General features: G+C 52.2%; 1 protein-coding gene across 1 annotated transcript in view; it reads left to right on the forward strand.

Annotated features, from left to right (window-relative positions):
• LOC122378012 (hemocytin-like) overlaps positions 1 to 22448 on the forward strand; it is a 51210-nt gene that overhangs the window by 11572 nt on the left and 17190 nt on the right. The window contains exons 13-56 of the mRNA XM_043358720.1: positions 925 to 1150; positions 1596 to 1707; positions 2025 to 2108; positions 3537 to 3729; positions 4060 to 4217; positions 4423 to 4573; positions 4813 to 4983; positions 5246 to 5495; positions 5759 to 5891; positions 6218 to 6408; positions 6790 to 6970; positions 7440 to 7567; positions 7785 to 7905; positions 8179 to 8319; positions 8624 to 8873; positions 9164 to 9292; positions 9595 to 9751; positions 9958 to 10045; positions 10325 to 10450; positions 10789 to 10906; positions 11625 to 11847; positions 12171 to 12309; positions 12647 to 12842; positions 13167 to 13291; positions 13605 to 13776; positions 14126 to 14289; positions 14520 to 14753; positions 14984 to 15092; positions 15466 to 15566; positions 15986 to 16129; positions 16560 to 16671; positions 17215 to 17312; positions 17548 to 17719; positions 17918 to 17968; positions 18564 to 18621; positions 18985 to 19103; positions 19484 to 19680; positions 19993 to 20216; positions 20450 to 20568; positions 20788 to 20984; positions 21114 to 21356; positions 21580 to 21678; positions 21914 to 22126; positions 22260 to 22395. Coding sequence (XP_043214655.1) covers positions 925 to 1150; positions 1596 to 1707; positions 2025 to 2108; positions 3537 to 3729; positions 4060 to 4217; positions 4423 to 4573; positions 4813 to 4983; positions 5246 to 5495; positions 5759 to 5891; positions 6218 to 6408; positions 6790 to 6970; positions 7440 to 7567; positions 7785 to 7905; positions 8179 to 8319; positions 8624 to 8873; positions 9164 to 9292; positions 9595 to 9751; positions 9958 to 10045; positions 10325 to 10450; positions 10789 to 10906; positions 11625 to 11847; positions 12171 to 12309; positions 12647 to 12842; positions 13167 to 13291; positions 13605 to 13776; positions 14126 to 14289; positions 14520 to 14753; positions 14984 to 15092; positions 15466 to 15566; positions 15986 to 16129; positions 16560 to 16671; positions 17215 to 17312; positions 17548 to 17719; positions 17918 to 17968; positions 18564 to 18621; positions 18985 to 19103; positions 19484 to 19680; positions 19993 to 20216; positions 20450 to 20568; positions 20788 to 20984; positions 21114 to 21356; positions 21580 to 21678; positions 21914 to 22126; positions 22260 to 22395 — 6753 coding nt within the window. The remainder of the gene's footprint in view (positions 1 to 924; positions 1151 to 1595; positions 1708 to 2024; positions 2109 to 3536; positions 3730 to 4059; positions 4218 to 4422; positions 4574 to 4812; positions 4984 to 5245; positions 5496 to 5758; positions 5892 to 6217; positions 6409 to 6789; positions 6971 to 7439; positions 7568 to 7784; positions 7906 to 8178; positions 8320 to 8623; positions 8874 to 9163; positions 9293 to 9594; positions 9752 to 9957; positions 10046 to 10324; positions 10451 to 10788; positions 10907 to 11624; positions 11848 to 12170; positions 12310 to 12646; positions 12843 to 13166; positions 13292 to 13604; positions 13777 to 14125; positions 14290 to 14519; positions 14754 to 14983; positions 15093 to 15465; positions 15567 to 15985; positions 16130 to 16559; positions 16672 to 17214; positions 17313 to 17547; positions 17720 to 17917; positions 17969 to 18563; positions 18622 to 18984; positions 19104 to 19483; positions 19681 to 19992; positions 20217 to 20449; positions 20569 to 20787; positions 20985 to 21113; positions 21357 to 21579; positions 21679 to 21913; positions 22127 to 22259; positions 22396 to 22448) is intronic.

The raw sequence follows: 22448 nt of genomic DNA on the forward strand, positions 1-22448 counted from the left end.
GGTGATGTTTTACCAGCCCCAATGATTTCGAGCTGGCTTCCTTCTTGCTAGCCCCTATCAGAAGCCTTGAGATATTTGAGATGCCATTCAAAGTGTTTGATACCGCAGGATGACTAAATCATATTGCTTTCCCCTTTTTGAATACTGAATGCAGTATTGGTGTCCTGCGCTTTTATCTAAAAACGTACTGCGCTGAACGTTCTTAGCGAGAGGATGTAGTGATATCCACGCATTGTCGGTGAATGGTGGATTTCCTTAGTTACATTATTCTACTTTTTATAAGCTTTGTCGACCCTTGCATAGCACAATTATATGATTTCATAGGCAAAACAGATGATACGACAAGTTCACTGAGAGCCTTAAGGAAGATAAACTTTGATGCGCGACTGATCATGACGTTCCATGACCATTGACCATCCGGATGTGGTACCTAAGACGGCGTTCTCCGCTGAAGTTACATACTCTTATCGAAATTGTGATGATATTAAAATAACTTACTCATTAGTGATATCCTTTTGCGTTTTGGTCATAGCTCACTTCCGACCCATTCGAGGTCAAGGTCGAGCCGTGTTCGCATTCGGTGTAATCGGTGTGCATGCAACCAAACGGCCAAGGCACGTGCCATCTCGTTTATTTATAGGCATGTGTATGCAAACCTGAGCATGCTTTTTTATTGCCGATGTTCCCTTCGTTGAATATACAAACTAAGCTTAGCTCTGTTTGCTATCCTTTCGTCAATCTTCGGAGGCTGACATATGGTGAATATCACAGACCCACACGCATACACGTGTTTCGTCCACCCACGCGCAGCAGTTACCAGTTCTGTCGCTGTGTCTGGCCGCCCTGTCCCGCTGACCGACCTCCCGGGTGTGTCCGGCAGCGCTGCCCTGTCCCGCTGACTGACCTCCCGGGTGTGTCCGGCAGCGCTGCCCTGTCCGGCCGGTCAGATATTCAGCGCGTGCGGTGTGCCGGCGGCCGGCCGGTGCGGCGCCTCCGTCTCCGACTCGTGGCTCTGTGAGGAGGGCTGCGCCTGCCCGGAGGGTCTGCTGATGGACGGCGACCAGTGCGTGCCGGCTGAACAGTGCTCCTGCCGCCACAACGGCGTCCGATACCAGGCCGGCGATACCGTCCAGCAGGACTGCAACACTTGGTAATCTATCACGGCCGACATACAGTGGTGTAGCCTTATGCACATATTGTACTCTACAACCCCAGAAAGTGCATGAAATTGCGTCCTAAATTTTATGTGGCTTTCACTGCCGTAGAATTGATGTTCTCATTCAAGTTTACCATACATATGTAAAAAAAGTAGTAAGTACCGAACATTCTATTCTGCACTAGTCGGACTCGATTTTGTCTGTATCGACCTCATGCATTGACAATCGGTTTTATAAGGCATTTATAGCTTCACTTCTCTCCTATCACGTGATGCTTTGATGCGATGAAGTCATAAGATGCAGCAGCCATAGGTGATCCATTACCCTATGTTCACCTTTGATAGTTGGAAAATTCATGCTGGTGAAAAGAGCAGTGATTGGACTGAGTGACTGCGTTAGACCGATGCCGGAGCTAACCGTTGTGTTTTTCCCGGACAGTGTCTGCACATCTGGCGAGTGGAGCTGTACCGAGCTGGCCTGTCCGTCCCAGTGCGTGGTAGCCGGCGACCCGCACTACCTCACCTTCGACGGACTCCGCTACGACTTCCAGGTAAGGCGATAGTGGTGTGGGTGAATGACGCCATTAATTATTAATAAAATGCGTTAAATCAGATAGAATTATTTCAGTGAGCTACGGGCGTTACTTGGCTTGGTAAATGTTGTACCTTGTCTTCGTGATGGCCCTTCTTAGGGCATTGGGTTGTGGTTACGCGAAAGTTGTGAGCGGAGCTGATCGGCATCTGAGTATATTGCACGATTATCTTATAATGTACATTTTTAAGGGTTCGTGCTTCTTTATTTTTGTTTACAACAACAGCAAACACTCGTTGACCGTCATTGACATTGGTATCTCTCGCCTGTCTTCAGGGCAAATGCAGCTACTACCTGGTGCAGTCGGACCGGTTCAGCATCCAGGCAGAGAACGTCCCATGCTCGGGAGCCATCTCAGAGGTGAGCAGAAACGGCGCCCAAAGCCGTACAAACGGTCCGGCGAGAGGACTGACCTTGGATAGATCTACGTGGGGTGAATGAAAAGTTTTGAGCCTAACATAGTTACAGGTGACGCAGATTAATGAAAATTTGGTCACACATTTTGCAACTATTTTTAGGTGTGTACACCAAGTTTTGAAGTACTAGTCCTTTTCGTTTCGTTTTTAGAGCCCATTAAAGTGAAGAAGATTACGCGTTCGGTGAAAAGGGAGAAAATCGAGAGCTGAACTTTTATAAAGTATTGCGATTTCAAAGCCATGCCTTCATCTGAAATTAAAAAGGACCTGAAATTAAACTTATTGGTTGTGGCCCATCATATGTCACTGTTAAGGTTTGAGCTGCTAATTTCAAGCAGGGCAGGAACAGCGTCCAAAATGAACAAATATCAAAAACGCCGTAGAATGTGACAAAATCCGAAAACATTGACCCTGCTCTAGGGGTGTGGATGCTGGATCAAAGACTGTGACCTCATCAGATGGCGGTAAGAATGGACATCTCCCAGGAGCAAGCTGGCGACATTCTTACCAATTGGCATGACATGAGAAAGGTCTCTGCTCATTGGGCCTCTCGGCTTTCTGCTGCAGAGCACGACGAGAGATGTGTAATGACATTTGGAGCTAGTTGAAGCAGATTCTGAGAATTCAAAGTCACTTTTCGCTACCGATAATTAACTGTGGGTGTTTCACTTCAATCCAGCATGGGAAGAACAGTGGAGTCAGTGAAAGAACGTCTCTACTCTAATCTGAAAAATTAAATGTCAGAGTCACAACATGGAGGAAAGTGTTCCGTAATTCGGAAAATAAATGAGATGTCTTGTAAGTGTACTTTTTTCAAAGGGTCTTACTGTAATTGGGCATTACTAGGATGAACCACTGATACACCTTTGTTAGAAAATCAGGAAGATCAGAAGGGCAATCCTGACAAAATTGGTCGTGTTTCACCAGGACAATAAATCAGGGTATTTTTCACTGGTTGCAATGTAAACAATCAATTACTGAGCCTTCCAAAGTATCCCAAATTTAATCTTTTAAACAGCATTGGCATCCTTAGGGTGTCTATTTCTGTCTAAACTTAAAGAAAAAAACTGACTGGATGACGCTTCACAAAAAATAATGACGTCATTGACACCGCGAACACTTACCCAAAATAGCATGATTCAAGGCGCTATAAAAGTGAGGAAAAAAGTGCTAGGACTTCACAATTTTGTGTCCATTCATATCAATAGTGGCAAAATGTGTGACCAAAGTTTCATTAATCTGCGTCACCTGTAACTATGTTAGGCTCAAAACTTTTCATTCACCCTACGTATACCAAGGCATGTGTGATGTTTATTTAGTCTCAATGATTTGTCGCCCGGTGTGAGACATCGGGAACTGCGTCTGCCGGCAGAAACTCAACTACCACCCCTCGACGCTGCCCGGCGAGCCGTCCTGCACCAAGTCGGTACGGCTCGAGTACGAGGGCGTCACCGTCGACCTAAAGCAGAACCTGCAGGTGCTCATCAACGGAGAGACGCCGCCCATGATACCGTGGTGGGTGGACGGCGTCTACATCAAGTACGCCTCATCGCTGTATATCTCAGGTGAGTTGGACGTTAGATAAGTCGTCATCCTCTGCATTACACACAGAACGCAATACACCGGGGGGCTCATGCACAGAAGACACATCCAATCTTTTTCTCCCATTCTGGGGTCAGGCGGGGTCAGCTTAACCGTTTGTCAATAGTCCGTAAAGCAGCTTCTCTGGCACACCTTGAAATTTAATGAGCTGCCTGCTCAAGTGACAGAATGTCACTGGTATATGGCACAATTCCTTCCAGTGCCGAGGTCTAATTGTCACCTCATAGTTTCTCTACCCCCAGTGACACTGTATATGCTACCCTGAATGACACTGACCCACTGCTACCCTCCAGTGACGCTGCCGAACGGCTTGGAGGTTTGGTGGGACGGGGAGACGCGTGCCATCGTCCACGCGCCGGCCCAGCTCGGTGACAACATCCGCGGCCTGTGTGGCAACAACAACGGCAACCAGCGAGACGATTTCGAGACGCCAGAGGGAGACATCGAAATGGTACGTCCACAGTCGATTCCATGCGAGACAGAGGCGCGAGGATTGATCCTGACGAAAGAAGATGAAGTGAATGATTTGAAAAGAATGAAAATTCTTAGAAATACAGGACTATAGAAATGAAAGAAGTCGACATTATTAACTGCTTCAGCAGCATGCCGGAAGCGAGTCGGCAGCATCCATCAAATAACAAACCTTTCTGTTGCAGAGTCCGATTGCGTTTGCGTCCAAGTGGAAGGTGGATGAGACCTGTGACGATAAGACGGAGCCCCACGGCCACCCGTGTGAGGTCTACTCAGAAAAATACGGCGAGGCGTCGCGCTACTGCGACAACCTCATCTCGCTGCCCGTCTTCCAAAGTAGGTGCAACGCAAGAGGTTTATGCGGTTCGAACCAAGGATTCACTGAGGATGAATGCAAAGATGACGGAGCAACTGTGAAATGTATCTTATGGTCTTGTATACGAGTAGATCTGTCAATGTTTCTAACGCACCGAGAAGCTCTATGTTTGGACTTGTGTTTCATTTATCCATGGTCATTCCAATGTTCTCCTTTGTCTAGTCTTTTTTATAGGAATAACCCCCTCGGCTGTTCACAGAGTGTCACTCTGTGGTCGACCCGGCGCCGTACGTCAAGAACTGCGAGTACGATCTGTGCAGCTGCCGGGCCGAGCTGGCCGACTGCTACTGTGTCCACCTGGCAGACTACGCGGACGCGTGTGCCGCGCGCGGCGTGGAACTCCTGTGGCGAGCCGAGGTCGGCCTGTGCGGTAAGTATCTCCCTCATTCCTCCCAACACACACACCTCCATCATGGCGGGCTGAGGTTGGCCTCTGCGGTAAGTATCTCCCTCCCCTCCCTTCTCTGTGACACATACCCAGTGGCGGGCCGATGATACCAGTACCCTAATTCAATACATGGCCTACGGATAGGAGACGACGGTACTAGCACGGCCCTAGCTGTGTCATTTTCACCAAACGGCTGTGGTTTCCGAGTGGGTCCTCACCGCGCGCTCTGGTGCCGGTCCGGCAGGGAAGGGTTGTCCGTTCGGCCAGGAGTATCAGGTATGCGGCGACTCGTGCGGCCACACCTGTTTCGACCTGGCCACGGCCAGCGAGTGTGAGCGCCGCTGCGTGGACGGCTGCCAGTGTCCCAAGGACCAGGCGCTGGACGCCGACGGCCGTTGCGCTCCCATCAGCAGCTGTCCGTGCGTGTACCAGAACAAGGAGTACCGGCCGGGCCACCGGCGCTACCAGGGCGCCGGCGCCTCGCTGCAGCAGTGGTGAGTTCTGATGTCACCCCTACCCCGCGGTACCGGTCAGGAGTGACAGTGGTGTGTTCTGATGTCGCCCCAACCCCGCTGTACCGGTCCTAGTCTCCCGACCGGCACTCGGTATCATCGAACTGCTGATGATAAGGCAGGATTGCTATTTGATGATTATTCCGAATTCTGCATCACAAAGTGAAAAGAAATGCCAATATTTGTGAAAACAATTCATTTATCTTTCTTCAAATATTCACTTGTCCCTGTCGTGCTTTTGACAGCGAGTGCGTCAACGCTCGCTGGCAATGCGAGCTCTCCAAAACTGAGAAGCTGACGGACAACTCTGGCAAGTGTAACGCCACGGCGCACATGCTGTATGTGGACTGTCTGCCGGACCATCCCGTCACCTGCAAGGTTAGTTCACATTGGCAGTGCAGTTCGTCATTACAACGCGTGATTCAGCTGCTGTTTAAGTCCACTGCTCGGGGTTTAAGGGCGGGTTGGAAGTGTCGCATACGTAGTTTTAAAGCCGCTGCGTATTGTTTTACACCACAGGTGAACTTAAGCCTAATGGTGGATGACTAGGGAAATTTGGCCGATCATAGGCCCAACCAATTGAACGTGGTTACGGCAAATGGAAGAAGGGGCACATGATCGGATTGACAATGACATGCCAGCTAGTACCATGTAAGTCAGGCCGCAGCACTGTCGTTACCCCGCCGTCGCCGCCCTGTCCACAGAGTCGGCACAGCTCGCGCGCCGAGACTTCCAAGTCGCTGTACCAGGTGTGTGAGTCGGGCTGTGTGTGCGCCGACGGCTACGTGCTGGACGCCAGCTCGGGCCAGTGCGTCACCGCCGACCAGTGTCCGTGCCACCACGGCGGCAGGGCGTACGCGCACGGCTCCACCTTCGGCACCGAGTGCAGGTCATGGTGAGTGATCCGGTAACCCTCCGGGTAGGTGGTCTGGTAACCCTCCCAGTCACAGTGGTTTCTACTAGTAGGAGCCACGAGGACAATTCGCCAAGCTTGGTAACAAGTCACCCACTCTAGATACTAGTGGGATTTTAGGAGAGATGCAGAAATAGGTAACAAAAACACCGCTCTTTTGTTTCCATTGCGTAATGAAAACGATAAATTGTTACCTGTTCACTGTTCAGCACTGAATTTATGTTGGAGAAGAGTGGCTTATTTTCAGACTTATTGCTTGTGGCGTGAGTTCACTGTGGGCCTACACAATGCCCCAATGTTGCTGTCTGGTTGCTCATCTGAACCAACCACGAGACACTGACACGACCTTTTCTGACCGGCCAGCACGTGCGAGAGCGGTATGTGGACCTGCGAGGAGCAGGCCTGTGACGGCGTCTGCACCGCCTGGGGCAACTCACACTACGAGACCTTTGACGGCCGGATCTACGACATCGAGGGCGACTGCCAGTACCTGCTGGCCAGGGGCAAAGAGACCAGCAAGGACCAGTTCGAGGTCGTCGTCACGGTGAGTAACCGGGCGGCGTCGGCAGGGACTGGTGAGCACTGCTCCGCCTGTGCGAGTCGCAACGATGTGCTGGACATTAACTGACTTCCCGCTGTTTTCGTGTTCGTGCTAAGTGTTCGTAGGATGTATCGTGTGGGGCTGGCTGCAGGTCTGGTTCAAGTTGTGACTGAATGTTCTATTTCTGTAGAGTGTAGAACGTGCCATGTGAAGCCGGCAGCTCCAGGTCTCGCTCTGATTGTGACAATACTCGTGTGCTGTGTTTCCGTAGAACGTTCCTTGTGGCGCCGGCAGTACTTGCCCGTTTCAGGCTGTGTCAGGGTGTTCTGCGTCCCCAGAACTTCCCCTGTGGAGCCGGCAGCATCTGCCCGTTTCAGGCTGTGACAGGGTGCTCTGCGTCCCCAGAACTTCCCCTGTGGAGCCGGCGACACATGCCCGTTTCAGGCTGTGACAGGGTGTTCTGCGTCCCCAGAACGTTCCCTGTGGAGCCGGCAGTACCTGTCCGAAGGCGGTGCTGGTCCGTGTCGGACACGGCACCACCCAGGAGGAGATCGCTCTGGAGGCCGACAAGCCACTCCCCACCGCCTTTGAACTCACTCGGTAAATAATTATGTTTAACCCGACCAACGAGCGTGCTGATTGGTGTTCACAGACATCGTAGTGCTGTTGAAACTGGCGGAAACCGAATTTTCATCCGTTTTTACATTTTTTCTTGTTCTTCGCATGATTCATTTGAGCCATCTGCTATGTACCGATTGTATGCACTCGGGTGTATGCTAAGTGCGAATGCCTCACTGACCCCGCCGGCCTGTTTTAGCCTGTCGGTTCGCCAAGCGGGGGCGTTCGCCTTCGTGGAGGCACCGAACCTGGGTCTGGTGGTTCAATGGGACTACGGCACCAGGATTTACATCCGACTATCATCCCAGTGGAAGGGCAAGGTAAGGTCAACAGATCGAATTCCGCTCCCGTCCTAAAACATATCGTGTGTTAGGGCCGGGGGAGGGGTGCGATTGTCACCTCGTTTCGTTTATTCGTTATTAAAGAATTTTGGTTGATGTTGAGGAAACGTGCCTCATTACGGGCACACAAATATAAAATTCGGGGGTGGGACTGACAGGTCATTGGCTGAAGTACACACACATTTTACTTTGTTATGCAGTGCACAACTGAAAACCTTCTGGGATATGTGATTAAGCCCATCTCATTTTCAGATGCAAGGCCTTTGCGGCAACTTTGACGGGAACCCCGGCAATGACTTCCGCGGTCCGTCCGGACTTCTGGAGAACACGGCAGTGCAGTTCGCCGAGCAGTACAAGCTGCAGCCCTACTGTCCGACCACGCAGCCCATAGTGGTACGTACTGAGTAACATAAACTGCAGCCCTACTGTCCGACCACGCAGCCCATAGTGGTACTTACGTATTACACAGTGCTGCTACAGCACGAACTGCATATTCTGCTCTAGTGTGTCGCGCACTGATCAATATAAACTCAACCGTAATGTCCGATCACACAGCTCACAGTTTATGGTACGCCAAACAGTATAAACTGAGGCTTGCTACCCAACCAAGTAGCCTAGTGCTGAGACTAACCAACTACAAAGCCGCCTATCTTTCCTTGGAAAAGGAAGCACAGTAACGTTCGATCCCCCTCGCCAGGACTCGTGTAAGCTGCACCCGGAGCGGCGACTGTTCGCGGTGCGCCGCTGTGCCGCGCTCAAGTCGGCCGTCTTTGGTGACTGCCACACCGAGCTGGACGTGGAGCCGTTCTTCGAGCGCTGCGTGCAGGACACGTGCGCCTGCACGGGCGGCGGCGACTGCGAGTGCCTCTGCACGGCCGTGGCCGCCTACGGCCAGGCGTGCAGCCGGAAGGGCGTGCACGTCCGCTGGCGCTCCAACGACCTCTGCCGTAAGTGGGAGCTGATCTCGGACCGTCACTTTAGAGGACGGACAATGACCGGCTCAATTGACAATGCACAAATATCTGCTGATTATGCTTAACATTTTGCGGGCAGTGAAGGCTGCGTTTTTCGCGTTTATTTCGTAAATTATTTATAAGAAAATGGTGTGCTTCAAATTATTCACGAGACGTTTGCCATTCATCACAGTACCAACATTGCGGACGACCTGCCGCTCGGCGGGTGTCGTTTGCTGGGCTGGTGCACCTTGTCCTTACCGTCTGTCTCCTCCGACCCACAGCGATGCAGTGCGACACCGAGTGCTCCCAGTATAGTCCGTGCGTCAGCGCCTGCCCGCCCAAGACGTGCGAGAACCGCTACATCTACGAGGACATCACCGGCATGTGCGCCGACGACACCTGCGTTGAAGGTAAGTACACACCCACTTCGCTGGGGTGGCTATGTTCTGTTGAACTATTGTGAGTAATGCGACACGTCTAACGTCTACATTCAACGCTTCATGGCCAGCGGCTCACTGCATGTAATAGTCTATCAAGTGGTTAAGCAGTATTTTTATGTGTACTGTACATTCTGCCAAACATAATGCAAAATCAGGGGACTAATGCCAACCACGTTCCTACTTTCAGCTGGCTGAGGCGTTCTGCTTTCGCGTGCTGTTATCGCACCAGAACTATTACTGACGAGTCTCCCGCTGTCTGTGTGTGCGAACAGGCTGCCAGCCGAAGCCGTGCCCGCCGGGTCAGGTGTACCATAACGGCACGCTCGACTCCTGTGTCAAGGAAAACGACTGCAAGACCAAGTGCGCGGTGATTGGCGGGCGTCAGCTCTACGAGGGTGACGTCATCACCCGGGACGACTGCCACGTCTGGTGAGATAGTGAGAGGGCCAGGGGAAGGAGATTGTGGCAGAAAAATGCGGACAGTGTGTCAACAAGCTTGAATAGCCTATTGAACGTATAAATGATAAATACACAAGTTGTGCACGTATGATACGTAACTAGGTGGTATCCATGCATGTTCGCTGAAGTCGTTGAGATCACAGTGTCGTCATTGCTCTGTTGTGCTCGTGTTTCAGTTACTGCACCCGAGGCCAGCAGAAGTGCCGCGGCAGCCCGTGTCCCGTGGTGGTGACTTCGGAGCCTCCGCCGACCGAGGAACCGCCGGTAATGGGGCCGACGAGACGGCACCGCACTTTATGAATAAAATGATCTTGTCTTGCTTACTTAACGCTGGCAGGCTGGTATTCTCATCACTTATTTGTAGCCATAGCCCCGAGCTGCGGTCTGATCAAGTGATCCGATACCGCTCTGATCAGAATCAGAGTGCTCTGATGCTGATAGTAGATAGGTTGATCACGCCGAGGTAAATGAATTTTATTATTTGAAGCATATTTAGTATCTCAAAGCATTCTGGGCAGAGCTGACCGTGTTTCTGTTTTGCAGGCGGCGCCGTCTCCGACCAAGCTGGGCACGTGCCGGGAGGGATGGAGTACCTGGGTGAACCGCAACAAGCCGATGGCCTACACCCGGCCGAGAGACGTGGAGCGCATCCCCACCTTCATCGAGCCGGTGAGAACCAGATGGTCTGAGGGAGGCACACTCGCCAAAATTTAAGCCCGAGAACAGTCGGCTAATTCTGGCGGAGCGTCTTGTCATATTCCATCTGCTGTGACGAAAAATTGCCGGGCAATCAAATCTTTCTAAATTTCTAACATCTAAACTTCTAACATCTTCTAAACTTCTAACAAAAACTTCTAACATCGACTGTGCTTAAAGTCTTGACAAATGTTTTAATTTGAATATGCCAGACTTTGTTTGAGTCTGCTTTGAAATGCGCCGCTGAAATACGGCAGTCGACATTGAACTATACCCGGTTCAACATCCTTCGGTCCCTTGCGCCGTTTCAGGTGGACAAGGCTGACGCTCTGCAGGCTCTGGTGATCCTTGTGCCGGGCTCGAGCAGTAGTGTGAGCGGTAACATCACCTTCGTCCAGAAGTCGGCCGACCAACCGCTGCAGATCGCAGGTAACAATACCAGTTCCTCATAAAAACTGGAAGAACATGGATTAAGCTTTTTGGGAATGTTCTCTTTCGTGTCAGCGATAAACGGCCATTACGGTATTTTCTGGCTTAGTTTCGACAAAGTATTATTTTTGTTAGAATTTTGATGTAAGAACAATGGAAAGTGCTCTTTTCTGAAAAAAAAGAGATTTGACTGAACCTGAGTTACGAGCAAACGTATACCAGCATCGTACTTCGTATACCAGCTGACCGGCTTTGACGAAGTTTATCGATAAATATTGGCTTACTCAAGCTATCCACCGTTCCATGCTTCTATCCTCAGGATACGGAAATCATTCTCCTTCACGCCGCAACCCCCCTCCGGGCTGGACAGGCAACTTTATCTCATGCGGGCTGCTCCCTTAGAGCGGCACCGCTGCTCCCGAGGGAGCGCACCCCGTAGCCGGGTGCAGTGAGTACCTTGGGGCTGGTCGGCCTGTCCTTCGGGATGGGCTCAGCCCCGGTGACTCACTAGGATGCCTGCCCAGACCAATGTCTCCCCCTAATTCCTATCATCCTTCCGGCTCTGAAATGGTCTAATTGGACCGAAAGGGCCTAACCCAACAAAACAAACAAACAAACAAGCTATCCACAATCAGTGAAGCTCCCAGACAGTGTGCTCGTCCGTTTGCCATCTGCTCACGCCGGCTTTTGACCCGCAATCTGCTCGTCCCGGTGACAGGTGAGGTGGAGGGTCTGACTCCGGGCAGTCACGGCTTCCACATCCACGAGACGGGCAGCACAGCCGACCAGTGCCGCGCCGCCGGCGGCCACTTCAACCCGCTCGGCCTGCCGCATGGCAGTCCCGACTCGGCCGCCCGGCACATCGGCGACCTGGGCAACATTGTGGCCGACAGCTTCGGCCGCGCACAAGTCAGAATCAGCTTACCGCCCGGGAAAATCGGGTAAGACGGTCGGTCACTGGAAAGAAAAAACGACGCATGTCGCTTTGGCATGCTTTTTCATTGTTAGCGCGATTGAATATATCAAGCTCGGTGACCTTTAAATGAAGGATGCTATTTTATGGCCTTCAGTATCTTCGAAGATAAAGTGACCATTTACAAATGTTCGGAAAAAGTGACAGACCGAAACATTTCATTGACTTATCGTTTGGTGCTGGTCGATATTATTATATGTATTGACATTTTACGGACAAGAGTCGAGTGTTGTCACCATGCTGCGTCACTCGGCTCGGCGCTGTAACGGCTATGCGTCTCCTGCCCGGCAGCCTGTTCGGCGACCAGAGCGTGCTGGGCCTGGCACTGGTGGTGCACGCAGGAGAGGACGACTTGGGTCGGGGTGCGCCCGGCTCCGGCACCGAGCTCACCGGCAACGCCGGGCCGCGACTCGCCTGTGGCGTCATCAGGGTTAGTGGGCGACGGTTCAGTGGTCGGTGGTCAACTACCAATGATCGCAGCCTGACGGTGGTCATTACCACTGGCTACTAGTTGATTGATCACCATTGGCGAGTGATCAATCACCAATGGTCGTTGATGGTCAGCTTCTCGACGAATTGATCAGGGGGGATAGCTGTAGGACGTTAGTTAGTTTTGGTGACTTTGAGTGCAAAGGAGTACTCTGTCACATCCTAAGCAGTCGCAGGCACTCCTCCAGCCCACAAACCACGACGACAGATGACTATTGAACGGTCAGCGGACACTCAGCCTCCGGGCGCATAAAAAGTGACCATATTTGTGCCCTCAGAGAGCGTACGACGTCAGCTCGGGCGTCGGATTCTGCGCGGATAACCAGGTGACGGACGTGCGGTGTCGCACCGCCGGCACCCACCTGCTACCGGTCGAGACGGGCGAGCGGGTGCGCTGCTCCGTCTCTGAGGGACTAGTCTGCGACTCGGACTTTGTCTGTCAGGACTACGAGCTGCAGGTCCTCTGCGACTGCTGTGAGTTATGGGACGAGTAGCATGCCCCCTGGATGGGTGCTCAAAGGCGAGGGTCTTGTGACAATTGGTAGCTGTGATAAGTGATCAGTCTGTGTCACTCTAACGTCCGATGATCGTTCGTGATTTATAGCGCTGGCTCGCTGACTATCTGTGACTAGTGATTTCGTGTAATTCCTCTTCCCTGTGGTTGCACCGGGAGATGATTATTGTAATTGTTTATCCCGTGTCACTCCCGGCCTGTAGTTGGGACACATACCTTAGCAAATACACCAAACAGTGCCCCGACTGTAACCTAACATCCTAACCACTTGTTTGTTTGTGCAGCTATCCAGGCAACGGAAGAGCCTCCTCCCGTGAGCACCACGCCGGCGCCGACCCGGCCACCCAGCGAGTGTGCCGACGGCTGGACTGAGTGGATGAGCGGCCACACGCCCAGCGCCGGTGACTGGGTACGTGGATACTCGCCTAGGACACGCGGCTGGTGGTAGAGCCTTATAGCATGCTTATTTGGTAATGTTTGTGTGTAACAGAATGTTTTGTAATGCATGTAGCTGACAGTTTCAGTCCTTTGGTCACTTATCAGTTATCACCATCCTGAGACTAGATGTTGTTTGGCGTGTCTAACCGTATTCGTTGATTTGTCTGCGCCGTGTGTGGTTGCAACATTTTTTAGTTCAACATGGATGCTTGTATGTAGCAAACTCAATGCACTAGCTGATCCGCATGCCACAAATGCACGTATAACGAGTACGTTTCCCACAGACGGACACTGAGGATGCGCGACAGCTGCGAGAGTCACACTCGTTCTGCGAGGACCGCTTCATTACTGCGATTGAGTGCCGCACCAGGCTGGGAAAACAGGACGTGGAGAACACGGGCACCGGCGCTATCTGCAACCTCAACGCCGGCCTGGTGTGCTCAGACGCCCTCGGATGTAAGATAACTGACCTACTGTCAGCTCCCTACTGTCTACTGTGCACTAGGTGTTGTGGTGTGTGGGTGGTGTGTTCTGCTTGCATGTTTTGTTTCCTGTTTGCTTTTGCAAGCCTACATATTGTTCCTAAGCCGTCTGAAAAGATGCTTGAAACGTGTTTAGCTATTGCTTTGAGGATACACTGCGGCAGCGCAAATGCTTATGATTAGACAACGAGCCATACACTAAACACTCAACTCGAAAATTCAACTTTTATTGAACAGTTTTGGCACATATATTACTGTGCTATTCAGTTTTCATGATATTTATATGCCCAGTTATTCTCTGTAACAAGCGGGTCCTGTTTCAGATTGTCCGGATTTCGAGGTGCGGTTCTTCTGTAACTGCGACCACGTGAAGCCGCCGTCAGTGGTGCCCCCGGTGGCCGACGAGAAGTGCTCGCCAGTGGGCGCCATGTCCCCGCACCTGAGTGACTGCCACAAGTTCCTGCAGTGCGGCGCCAACGGAAAACAGGTCGGTCGATGGTGGGACCGAGTCACGCGAGTCTCGTACGGTCACCGATTTCTGCAGGCTATTATGTGCTAATTCGTGGCAGCTGTTTTGACAGCATCCAGCCAACATGCTTCGAATGCATGTAACGGGTTTCTACAGAACATCTGTGTTCATCACTTTTCCGTCGCGGCTGTGCCCCCGAACCCTTTGCTGTCGCTCTGCGGTTGGTATCACGCCCTCTCCGTCCGCAGGTGGAGATGAGCTGCAGCTCGGACCTGATGTTCCACCCGGGCACCGGCACCTGCGACTGGCCAGCGGAGGTGATCGCCGTGCGGCCAGAGTGCGACGAGGACCACGGACGCTCCATCAGCAGCACACCGCCGCCGGGTGAACACTGTGACGAGATTCACCCTGTGCGCGCCCACCCAACCGACTGCCACGCCTACTTCCAGTGTATCCGGGTAGCCACCGGCGAGCTGACAGAGGTACAAAGACTGGGAGACAGGAAATCGGGTAGATAAAGGATACGGAGGGATAGGAACAGAGAGATAACATTCGGAATGTCGGAATGAAAAAGGTCGACATGACTTTAGGTCACTGTATTCAAAACTTAACATAAAAATATAATGCCCCGTAAAAGCGGCTACGTAATTGTGCAACCTAAATTTGGCATGGATCAGAAATAACAGCGTCATTTTCGGATGTCTTGTTGCAGATCATGCAGTCTTGCGGCAAGCACATGATGTACAACCCCAAGACGATGACGTGCGACTCCGTGGCTAACGTTCGGGCGCTGCGCGAAGAGTGCGCCGCCGCTCCCCCGGGTTAGTGCAGCCAGTAGTTGACGGCGGGTACGGGGACCCGCAGTTGCTACTGTACACGAACCCCAACTCTAGCCGTCTGTCCTGTCCAGTAACAACCGATAACATTGATGTCGACTGTACAAGAGCAGCTGAGGTTTTCTGTGCGTGCCCTCTGACAGCTTATCGTTGTTCCCTGTGAGGGTGCTGGGACAAATTACTCAGGGTCGCTGTACAGTAGCAACTGCGGGTCCCCGTACTTCCCGCTAGTGCCTGAAATGTAATACGTTGCGTCTCTAAAGGCGTATCCTTTGGTACCTACTACCTAGTGTCTATCCCGGCTCAAGGCACCTGTGTAACTCGCAGACTGCTGATTGTCCGTCCTTTTCTCTGACAGTGGTTTGCCCACCAAACGAGGTGTACGATGACTGCAAGATCCGCTGCGACCAGCTCTGCCACTACTTCGAAGGCTTCCTCGAGGCACAAGGATTCTGCAAGGTGAAGGAGCTAGACTCGTTGTAAATGTGATGTGTCCAAGATGTTGAATGCGGTTCACGTGTTATTGCGACTCTTCATCGAAAACTGTGCTGGGAAAGGTCGGGTTTATAAGAACGGTCACCCCGTGTAAATAATTTCGCTCCGTAGTATTTTAACTTATCCGGTGCTTGGACCTTGGGGTAATGGCAGCTGTTTATCTACGAAATGAATGGAACGTAGCATGTGCTAACCTTTTTACCAATATTGCTCAATGTGAAATCGAATATCTAAACTTACATCGTCTGGTGATATTTGAATAATGTTATATTCTATCGACTCTCAACTTTTTTATCGCTCGCCTGCAGATAATTTGCGTCAGGCGTGATGTATGTGATGCAGGCACGTGCTCTCGCTGAATGTGTCCGCCGACTGCTCCTCAGGTGAAGGACGCCTGTAAGCCGGGCTGCCGGCTGGCCGGGCTCGGCTACCGCGGCTGCCCGGCCGGCTACGTCTGGATGGACGACGAGCGCTGCGTGCGCACCTCCGAGTGCAACTGCCGGCTGCCCAACGGAAAACCGCTCGGCGTCAGTATACACTCAACGTCCGTCCCCCATCACCAGACCCACCTGTACTACTTTGCCTGATGACCCTGGTCTTATATGTTCTACTCGATGTTTCTTTGACTTAGCTCTAGAGTTTTGGGGGCTTTTAACAGCCCCGATGTTAGTAGTGGCCATTAGATATTACCCATCCTAGAACTTTTTCGTCATGATGTTAGATTTAAAAGAAGCCTTAGCTGTCCAGCGACGGGACCGTCAGAGGGCTCAGGTAGGCTATGTGGTGATGTTTCCATTCAAGTCGCCGGCCTAGAGGGCACGCTAGTGTTGCACCGTTTTTGATGATCCAGTCACCGTATGGTGTCTGATGTCTGGGGCTGACCGGTGTGGACCGTTTCTGTCGGTGGACTGACGGTCGTTAGGATCACCTCTGACGCTGTTCTGATGTCGCTGACAGCCGGGCCAGGTGCAGACGGCAGAGGACGGCTGCACTCAGATGCAGTGCGTCGATAACTCGGTGGTGTACGACTCCAGCGGCTGTCAGCCGACCACACCGGCGCCGCCGCCAAGTGAGTACTATAGAACCAACGGAACCCTGGATAACCACACCGGCGCCGCCGCCAAGTGAGTAATACAGAACCAACGGAACCCTGGATAACCACACCGGCGCCGCCGCCAAGTGAGTACTACAGAACCAACGGAACCCAGGGGAGCCACCCCGTCACCACCGCCCAGTGAGTAATATATAGCAAATGGAACCCAGTGGAACCACTCCGACACCGCCGCCCAGTAAGTAACACGGAACCCAGGAAACCACACCGACGCTACCGCACTATAAACACATCCCAGGGAACCACACTGACGCCTCCGCCCAGTGAGTACAATACAATGCATTATGAAACTGGTGGAACCGTCCCGTCACCTCCGCCTAGTGAGTACATAAGAACGGCTGGAACTTAGTATCCCATCACCCAGCAAACCCAGGAGAACCAAAGTAATACATTGTACAGGACCAACGCACCATAGACCCAACGGCATCGATACCTTACACAACAGTGGTGTGCGCTGTGTTCGTGTGACTCTGCGCTGACTCTGTGTCTGTGCGACGGCAGACTGCGACCTCTGGGGCGATTGGATCGACAGCACCAACCCGACGGTCGGTGACTACGAGGCCGAGATGCTGCCCTGGTGGGAGAGCTTCTGCGACGAGGTGAGTCTTTGAATCACCGCTGTGCTTCTTTGGTGGCCTCAGTGGGATGGGGATGACGCTGTCTATTGGACAACTACGGATAAACGTAAGGCCATGATCTGGCAGTCAGACACATGTTGGATTTGAAATGGCAACACCCCGAGAAAAATCTGAAATTCGAAATATAATGCGACCCTAATTTATGGCACGCGTTACCGGGTGTGCAGGACGCGCCCTGACCTGGTGTCGTCTGCAGGGTTACCTGAAGGAGATCGAGTGCCAGGTGGCCGACACGGGCGCGCCGTACGACACCACGCCCGACGTCGGTGTCACGTGCAACATAAACAGCGGCCTGGCGTGCAACAACAAGGCGCAGCCGGACGGGCGCTGTCACAACTACCGCATCCGCTACTACTGCTCCTGTGGAGGTGGGTCGGGGCACAACACTAGCACTGCCGCTGAAAACGCTGCGAGTCGTGCATCACTAGGGTATTCTGGGGTAGACTGCTGAGTGCTGACTTTGTGCTGTGTGAGAAAAACACCGGTTTTTCGTTATTCAAAGCTGTTTGACTTGAATGTTACACACATAAACGATGGACTGATCCGTTTCATTTGTGTCGTTACAGTGGACCCGTCTATTACTACGCCAGCGCCCGAGACGACGCCTACTCCGACCGGTTCGTTTTGCCTTTACTGGTGTAGGGGTGGACGCATAAATGAAAGTGCTTTACTTTGCATCATAGTGTCTTCTAATGGTTCCGAAAGACTTAGCTACGATTTACTATAATTTTCAAATATCCTAAGTTTGTAGTTAAATGTATTTTCGCTTTAATGCCTTTAATTTGAATGGTGGGAGGAATAAGAATGAGTTCCGGGCCCCGGTTGGCGGTTGCCCACAAAGCATAGCTTGTGTGATTCCACGGACATACCACCCGACCTGTATGGTATGGTCACATACAGGTCACATCGTCGACCCTACCACCCGACCTGTATGGTATGGTCACATACAGGTCACATCGCCGACCAGTCGGGTGGTAGGTATGTGACCATACCACCCGACCTGTATGGTATGGTCACATACAGGTCACATCGCCGACCAGTCGGTGGTAGATAGATCCGTGGACCGTGGTAGGTCCGTATCGAACAGCTCTCGCCCAGCTCACATTTCTAATACGCATAGAAATCGTAAATAATTTAACGTCGTTAATGTAATGATACCTGACTTTCTCCGGCTATTTGACAGCATTTATTAATTCGCACTCGTGTTTTCAGAGGCCACGACGCCAACCTACCCGACCATCGTACCTCCCGAGGATTGTGATGTGAAACGGTAAGTTTTTGTCCGTTATAGCTTGGAGCAATTCGCCAATTTTAAGTCATGGTATGGTTTGGTATTGTGATTGACGTTTCGCGTAAGCATTGGTTAGGATTAACAGAGCCAAAGTGCGGCTACAGTCTATAAATGATCAGCTTTTACTCTATTTACATTACAACCACATCCGAAATACTAGTAGATGCGTTTTTTTCGCGCACAGTCAGGTTAACATAAGGCTTAATGGCTCTGACCGTTGTAGGACGATTTTCGAATGCGACACGGTCGAAAATTGTCCAGCTTTCACTCTGTCAGGCCCACTGCAGTGTCTGCCGTTCACCGCACGAATGTGACGGAGCGTGTCACCCACCTTTCCGGCAGGTTCATTCCGCTGGTGTACGGAGAGGAGCCGCTGTCCGACTCCAGTTTCACAGCGTCGAGTTCAGCCTCTCCAGAGGCGGCGCCGGCCTTCTCCAAGATCCTGGGCCAGTTCCAGGACGGTGGGTGATTGGGATAACGGTCTCTTCACTACTCATTGTCCAGCTCTTCTACCAAACACGACCTTCTCATTATGCAGAAGGAAGTTTACACTTTCACTTCACTGCCAACTAGCCCACTTTCGTCAGACATCGGGAGAACCACAGTTCATGGTGTCTTTATTGTGGCATTTATCGTTTTCGGTGCCCAATACGACTGCATTGGTGATTTGCTGACATGGACCTTCCAAATACTTAATTCCCAGCGCAGAGCGAGATTTTCGAATTAATGAGTGCTGACAATATTCGTTACGTAAGTTCCTTATTAGGATGTTAAGTTTAGGCCACATCGAACTCTGAACTTACCGTACTGACGGCTGACGGCTCTCTATCTGGTCGGTCAGCGCGCCGCTCGTGGATGCCGGCCGAGGACAACCAGCGACAGTATCTGCAGGTCGACCTGGGCTCACCAGAGCCCGTCTACGCCGTCAAGGTGGTCGGCAACCCGGCGCTGAAGGCGGCCGTCGTCAAATTCGAGCTTTGGATCAGCGACGACGGCGAGGACTTCCAGCCGCTCACCAACCAACGAGGACTGCCGCAGGTGAACGACTCTTCCACTCGCTCTCGCCCTCTTTTGTTTCTCTCTCTCTCTCTCTCTCTCTCTCTCTCTCTCTCTCTCCCTCTCTCTCTCTCTCCCTCTCTCTCTCTCTCTCTCTCTCTCTCTCTCTCTCTCTCTCCGATATACGCGGGATGAATTAATTATACATTCAGGTAGCGCTCTGTGTTGTTATCCTGCAAAACCAAATACCGATATAGTTAGCATTGGCATGAACATTACTGAGTGTACAACGTGCATGTTTGCAATAATTGCTTATTTTTTCGTCGCTGATTCGCGTCTCACACTGTTGCACAGGGTCTGAAGTCGATCAGCGCGCTGACGGATCCCCAGCCGGTCATTCTGCCCACGCCGGTGACGGCTCGCTACGTCCGCGTGGTGCCCAAAACGTGGCAGACACGCATCGCCCTCAAACTGGAGGTGTTCGGCTGCAGCGAAACCACGGAGACTCCGACTCCGACACCTACTCCCACCGTTATCGTCACCACTGTGGAGCCGCCGCCGCACTGCGACGAGCAACAGTGAGTGTGCCGGCGGCCCGCGGACGACGAAACGGAATGGGCAATAGTGCGTGCTACTGTATCTGCATCTGTGTGTATCTGTGCTCGTTACCATGGGCCTGCAGCTGCGTCTGTGAGGATTCTTTTGCGTAATTGGCGCAGCGTGTTTTATGTAATGGCTAGGAACGCCATACATATTGAGCTGTAATTTGGGCGACAATGAAGGCGTTATCACAGATTGGCCCCGTTTCCAGGTTCATCTCGCTGTTGTACGGCGACGACCCGCTGCCAGACTCGAGTTTCTCCGCCTCCAGTGTCGTGGGACCGGCCATGGCGGCCAAATACGTCAAAATCAAGGGATCGGCCGACGACAGTGAGTGATGAAACCACTGGCCACAGCTCGGTATGGGAAAGACGAGTGGAACTCAGAGCTAGCGGTAAACATTGAACACAGCGCAGCACTGACTGACAATTTAAGTTATGCATGCGTCGATGATGATGGAATGTCTTCATTGAAACAGGGAACAGTCTGCCGTTTATCTTGCGCATGTCACTGCTCAGGAGTTACCGTTTATTTGTTGTTTGTTTGCAGAGGTGCGCTCGTGGACGCCCAGCAACAACGACCAAAACCAGTACCTCCAGGTAGACCTGGGCGCCGTCCAGCCCGTGTACGCCGTCACGGTGATGGGAAACAAGGCCATCGCCTCTACCGTCACAGAGTTCGAGGTGCTCTACAGTGACGACGGAACCATCTACAGCTACGCCGTCAACCAGATGGGACAGCGAGCGGTGAGCGATGATCTAGGAAAACCCAGCTGTACTAACAATGAAATAGCGTGTTACGTTTTGGACATGTTATGTGTGTGATACGGTCGGTCGCTGGGCTGGTGAGCACGGTCGTTTTGTTTTGTTCGGCAGTCTCTCCGTGCTGTGGAGCCGCTGAGCAGTGCGCCGGGCAGGATCATCCTCCCTGTGCCATTCGAGGGCCGATACGTTCGTATCCACCCGACCGACTGGACGACGCGCATCACCCTGAAATTGGAGATATTCGGCTGCAGCGAGGCCACGCCCACCGAGATTTCCACCACGCCCACGCCGCCGCCGCGCTGCCTCGAGGAGATGGGACTCGAGAACGGCCTGCTGGATGACTCACTCATCACGGTCAGTGTCGGATCAGAGGAGTGGATTTCCGAGATGTGATGACTCGTCGTGAAACTCCCATCAACAAAATGTTACAGGTAGAGGAAACTTAGCGAATGCAAACAGCAGAGTAAAACGTTAACAGAAGAATGGGGCACCATAATGTAACGGACCATCTTTGGCTATGCAAGCCGATATTTGCAAGTGTGAACTCACGTCACCATTTTTTTTTTTTTTTGCGCAGGTGTCGTCGGAACTGTCCCCAGAGCACGGCGCGTCTGCTGTGAGGCCTGGAGGCGCCGGCTGGATCCCCAAACAATCCAACAACAAACAGTACATCCGGGTGAGCGAGGACATCTATATCATGACACTGGGCATGTGTCATCATTATCAGCAGCAGCAGCAGCAGCATCAGAAACAAAATTACATTCGTCTCATATCACTGCATGAATTGCCTGATTCCGTTCGTAGGATGTGAGGCTTCATTGCCAATACATGCATATCCTATCTACGAGTATGGCGATATAGGGGATCATTCAGTCATGTGTCACGCTTACCTTGCTACCCTTTCCTCGCAGGTGGACCTGACCGACGAGCGCACGATAGACGGCCTGATCACCACGGGAGTGTTGGTCAAGGGCCAGCCGGTGCCCGGCTACCCGGGCCAGTTCGAGCCCGACGAGACGCGCTCCATCGGCTCGTACCGCGTGCGCTACTCACAAGACGGTGTCAACTGGATCTGGGTGTACAACAAGAGCGGACGCGTCAAAGTGTTCCCGGGACACTCCGAGGTGAGGAAAGGATATACTGGGCCGAGTTAGATCGAGTAAGCAAGCCTCCATATAGATGTAGATTTTATGTTGACCGACGAGCATTGGAACACGCCGCTCGGCAGCTGGCTGACCGGCTGTGTTCGATTCGCAGAGGACGGCGCTGTCTCCGATGCAGAATGTGTTCGAGCAGCCCCTACACGCCCGGTTCGTGGAGATCGCGCCGGAGACGTGGCCAGAGGACGGCATCGGCGCCACGGTCGAGGTGCTCGGCTGCTACCACCCGTACCGTAAGTATAGACTGCTACCACCCGTATCGTAAGTACTGGCTGCTACCACCCGT

This window comes from Amphibalanus amphitrite, unplaced genomic scaffold, assembly GCF_019059575.1.
Source record: "Amphibalanus amphitrite isolate SeventyFive unplaced genomic scaffold, NRLGWU_Aamphi_draft 000053F_arrow, whole genome shotgun sequence".
Lineage (NCBI taxonomy): Eukaryota > Metazoa > Arthropoda > Thecostraca > Balanomorpha > Balanidae > Amphibalanus > Amphibalanus amphitrite.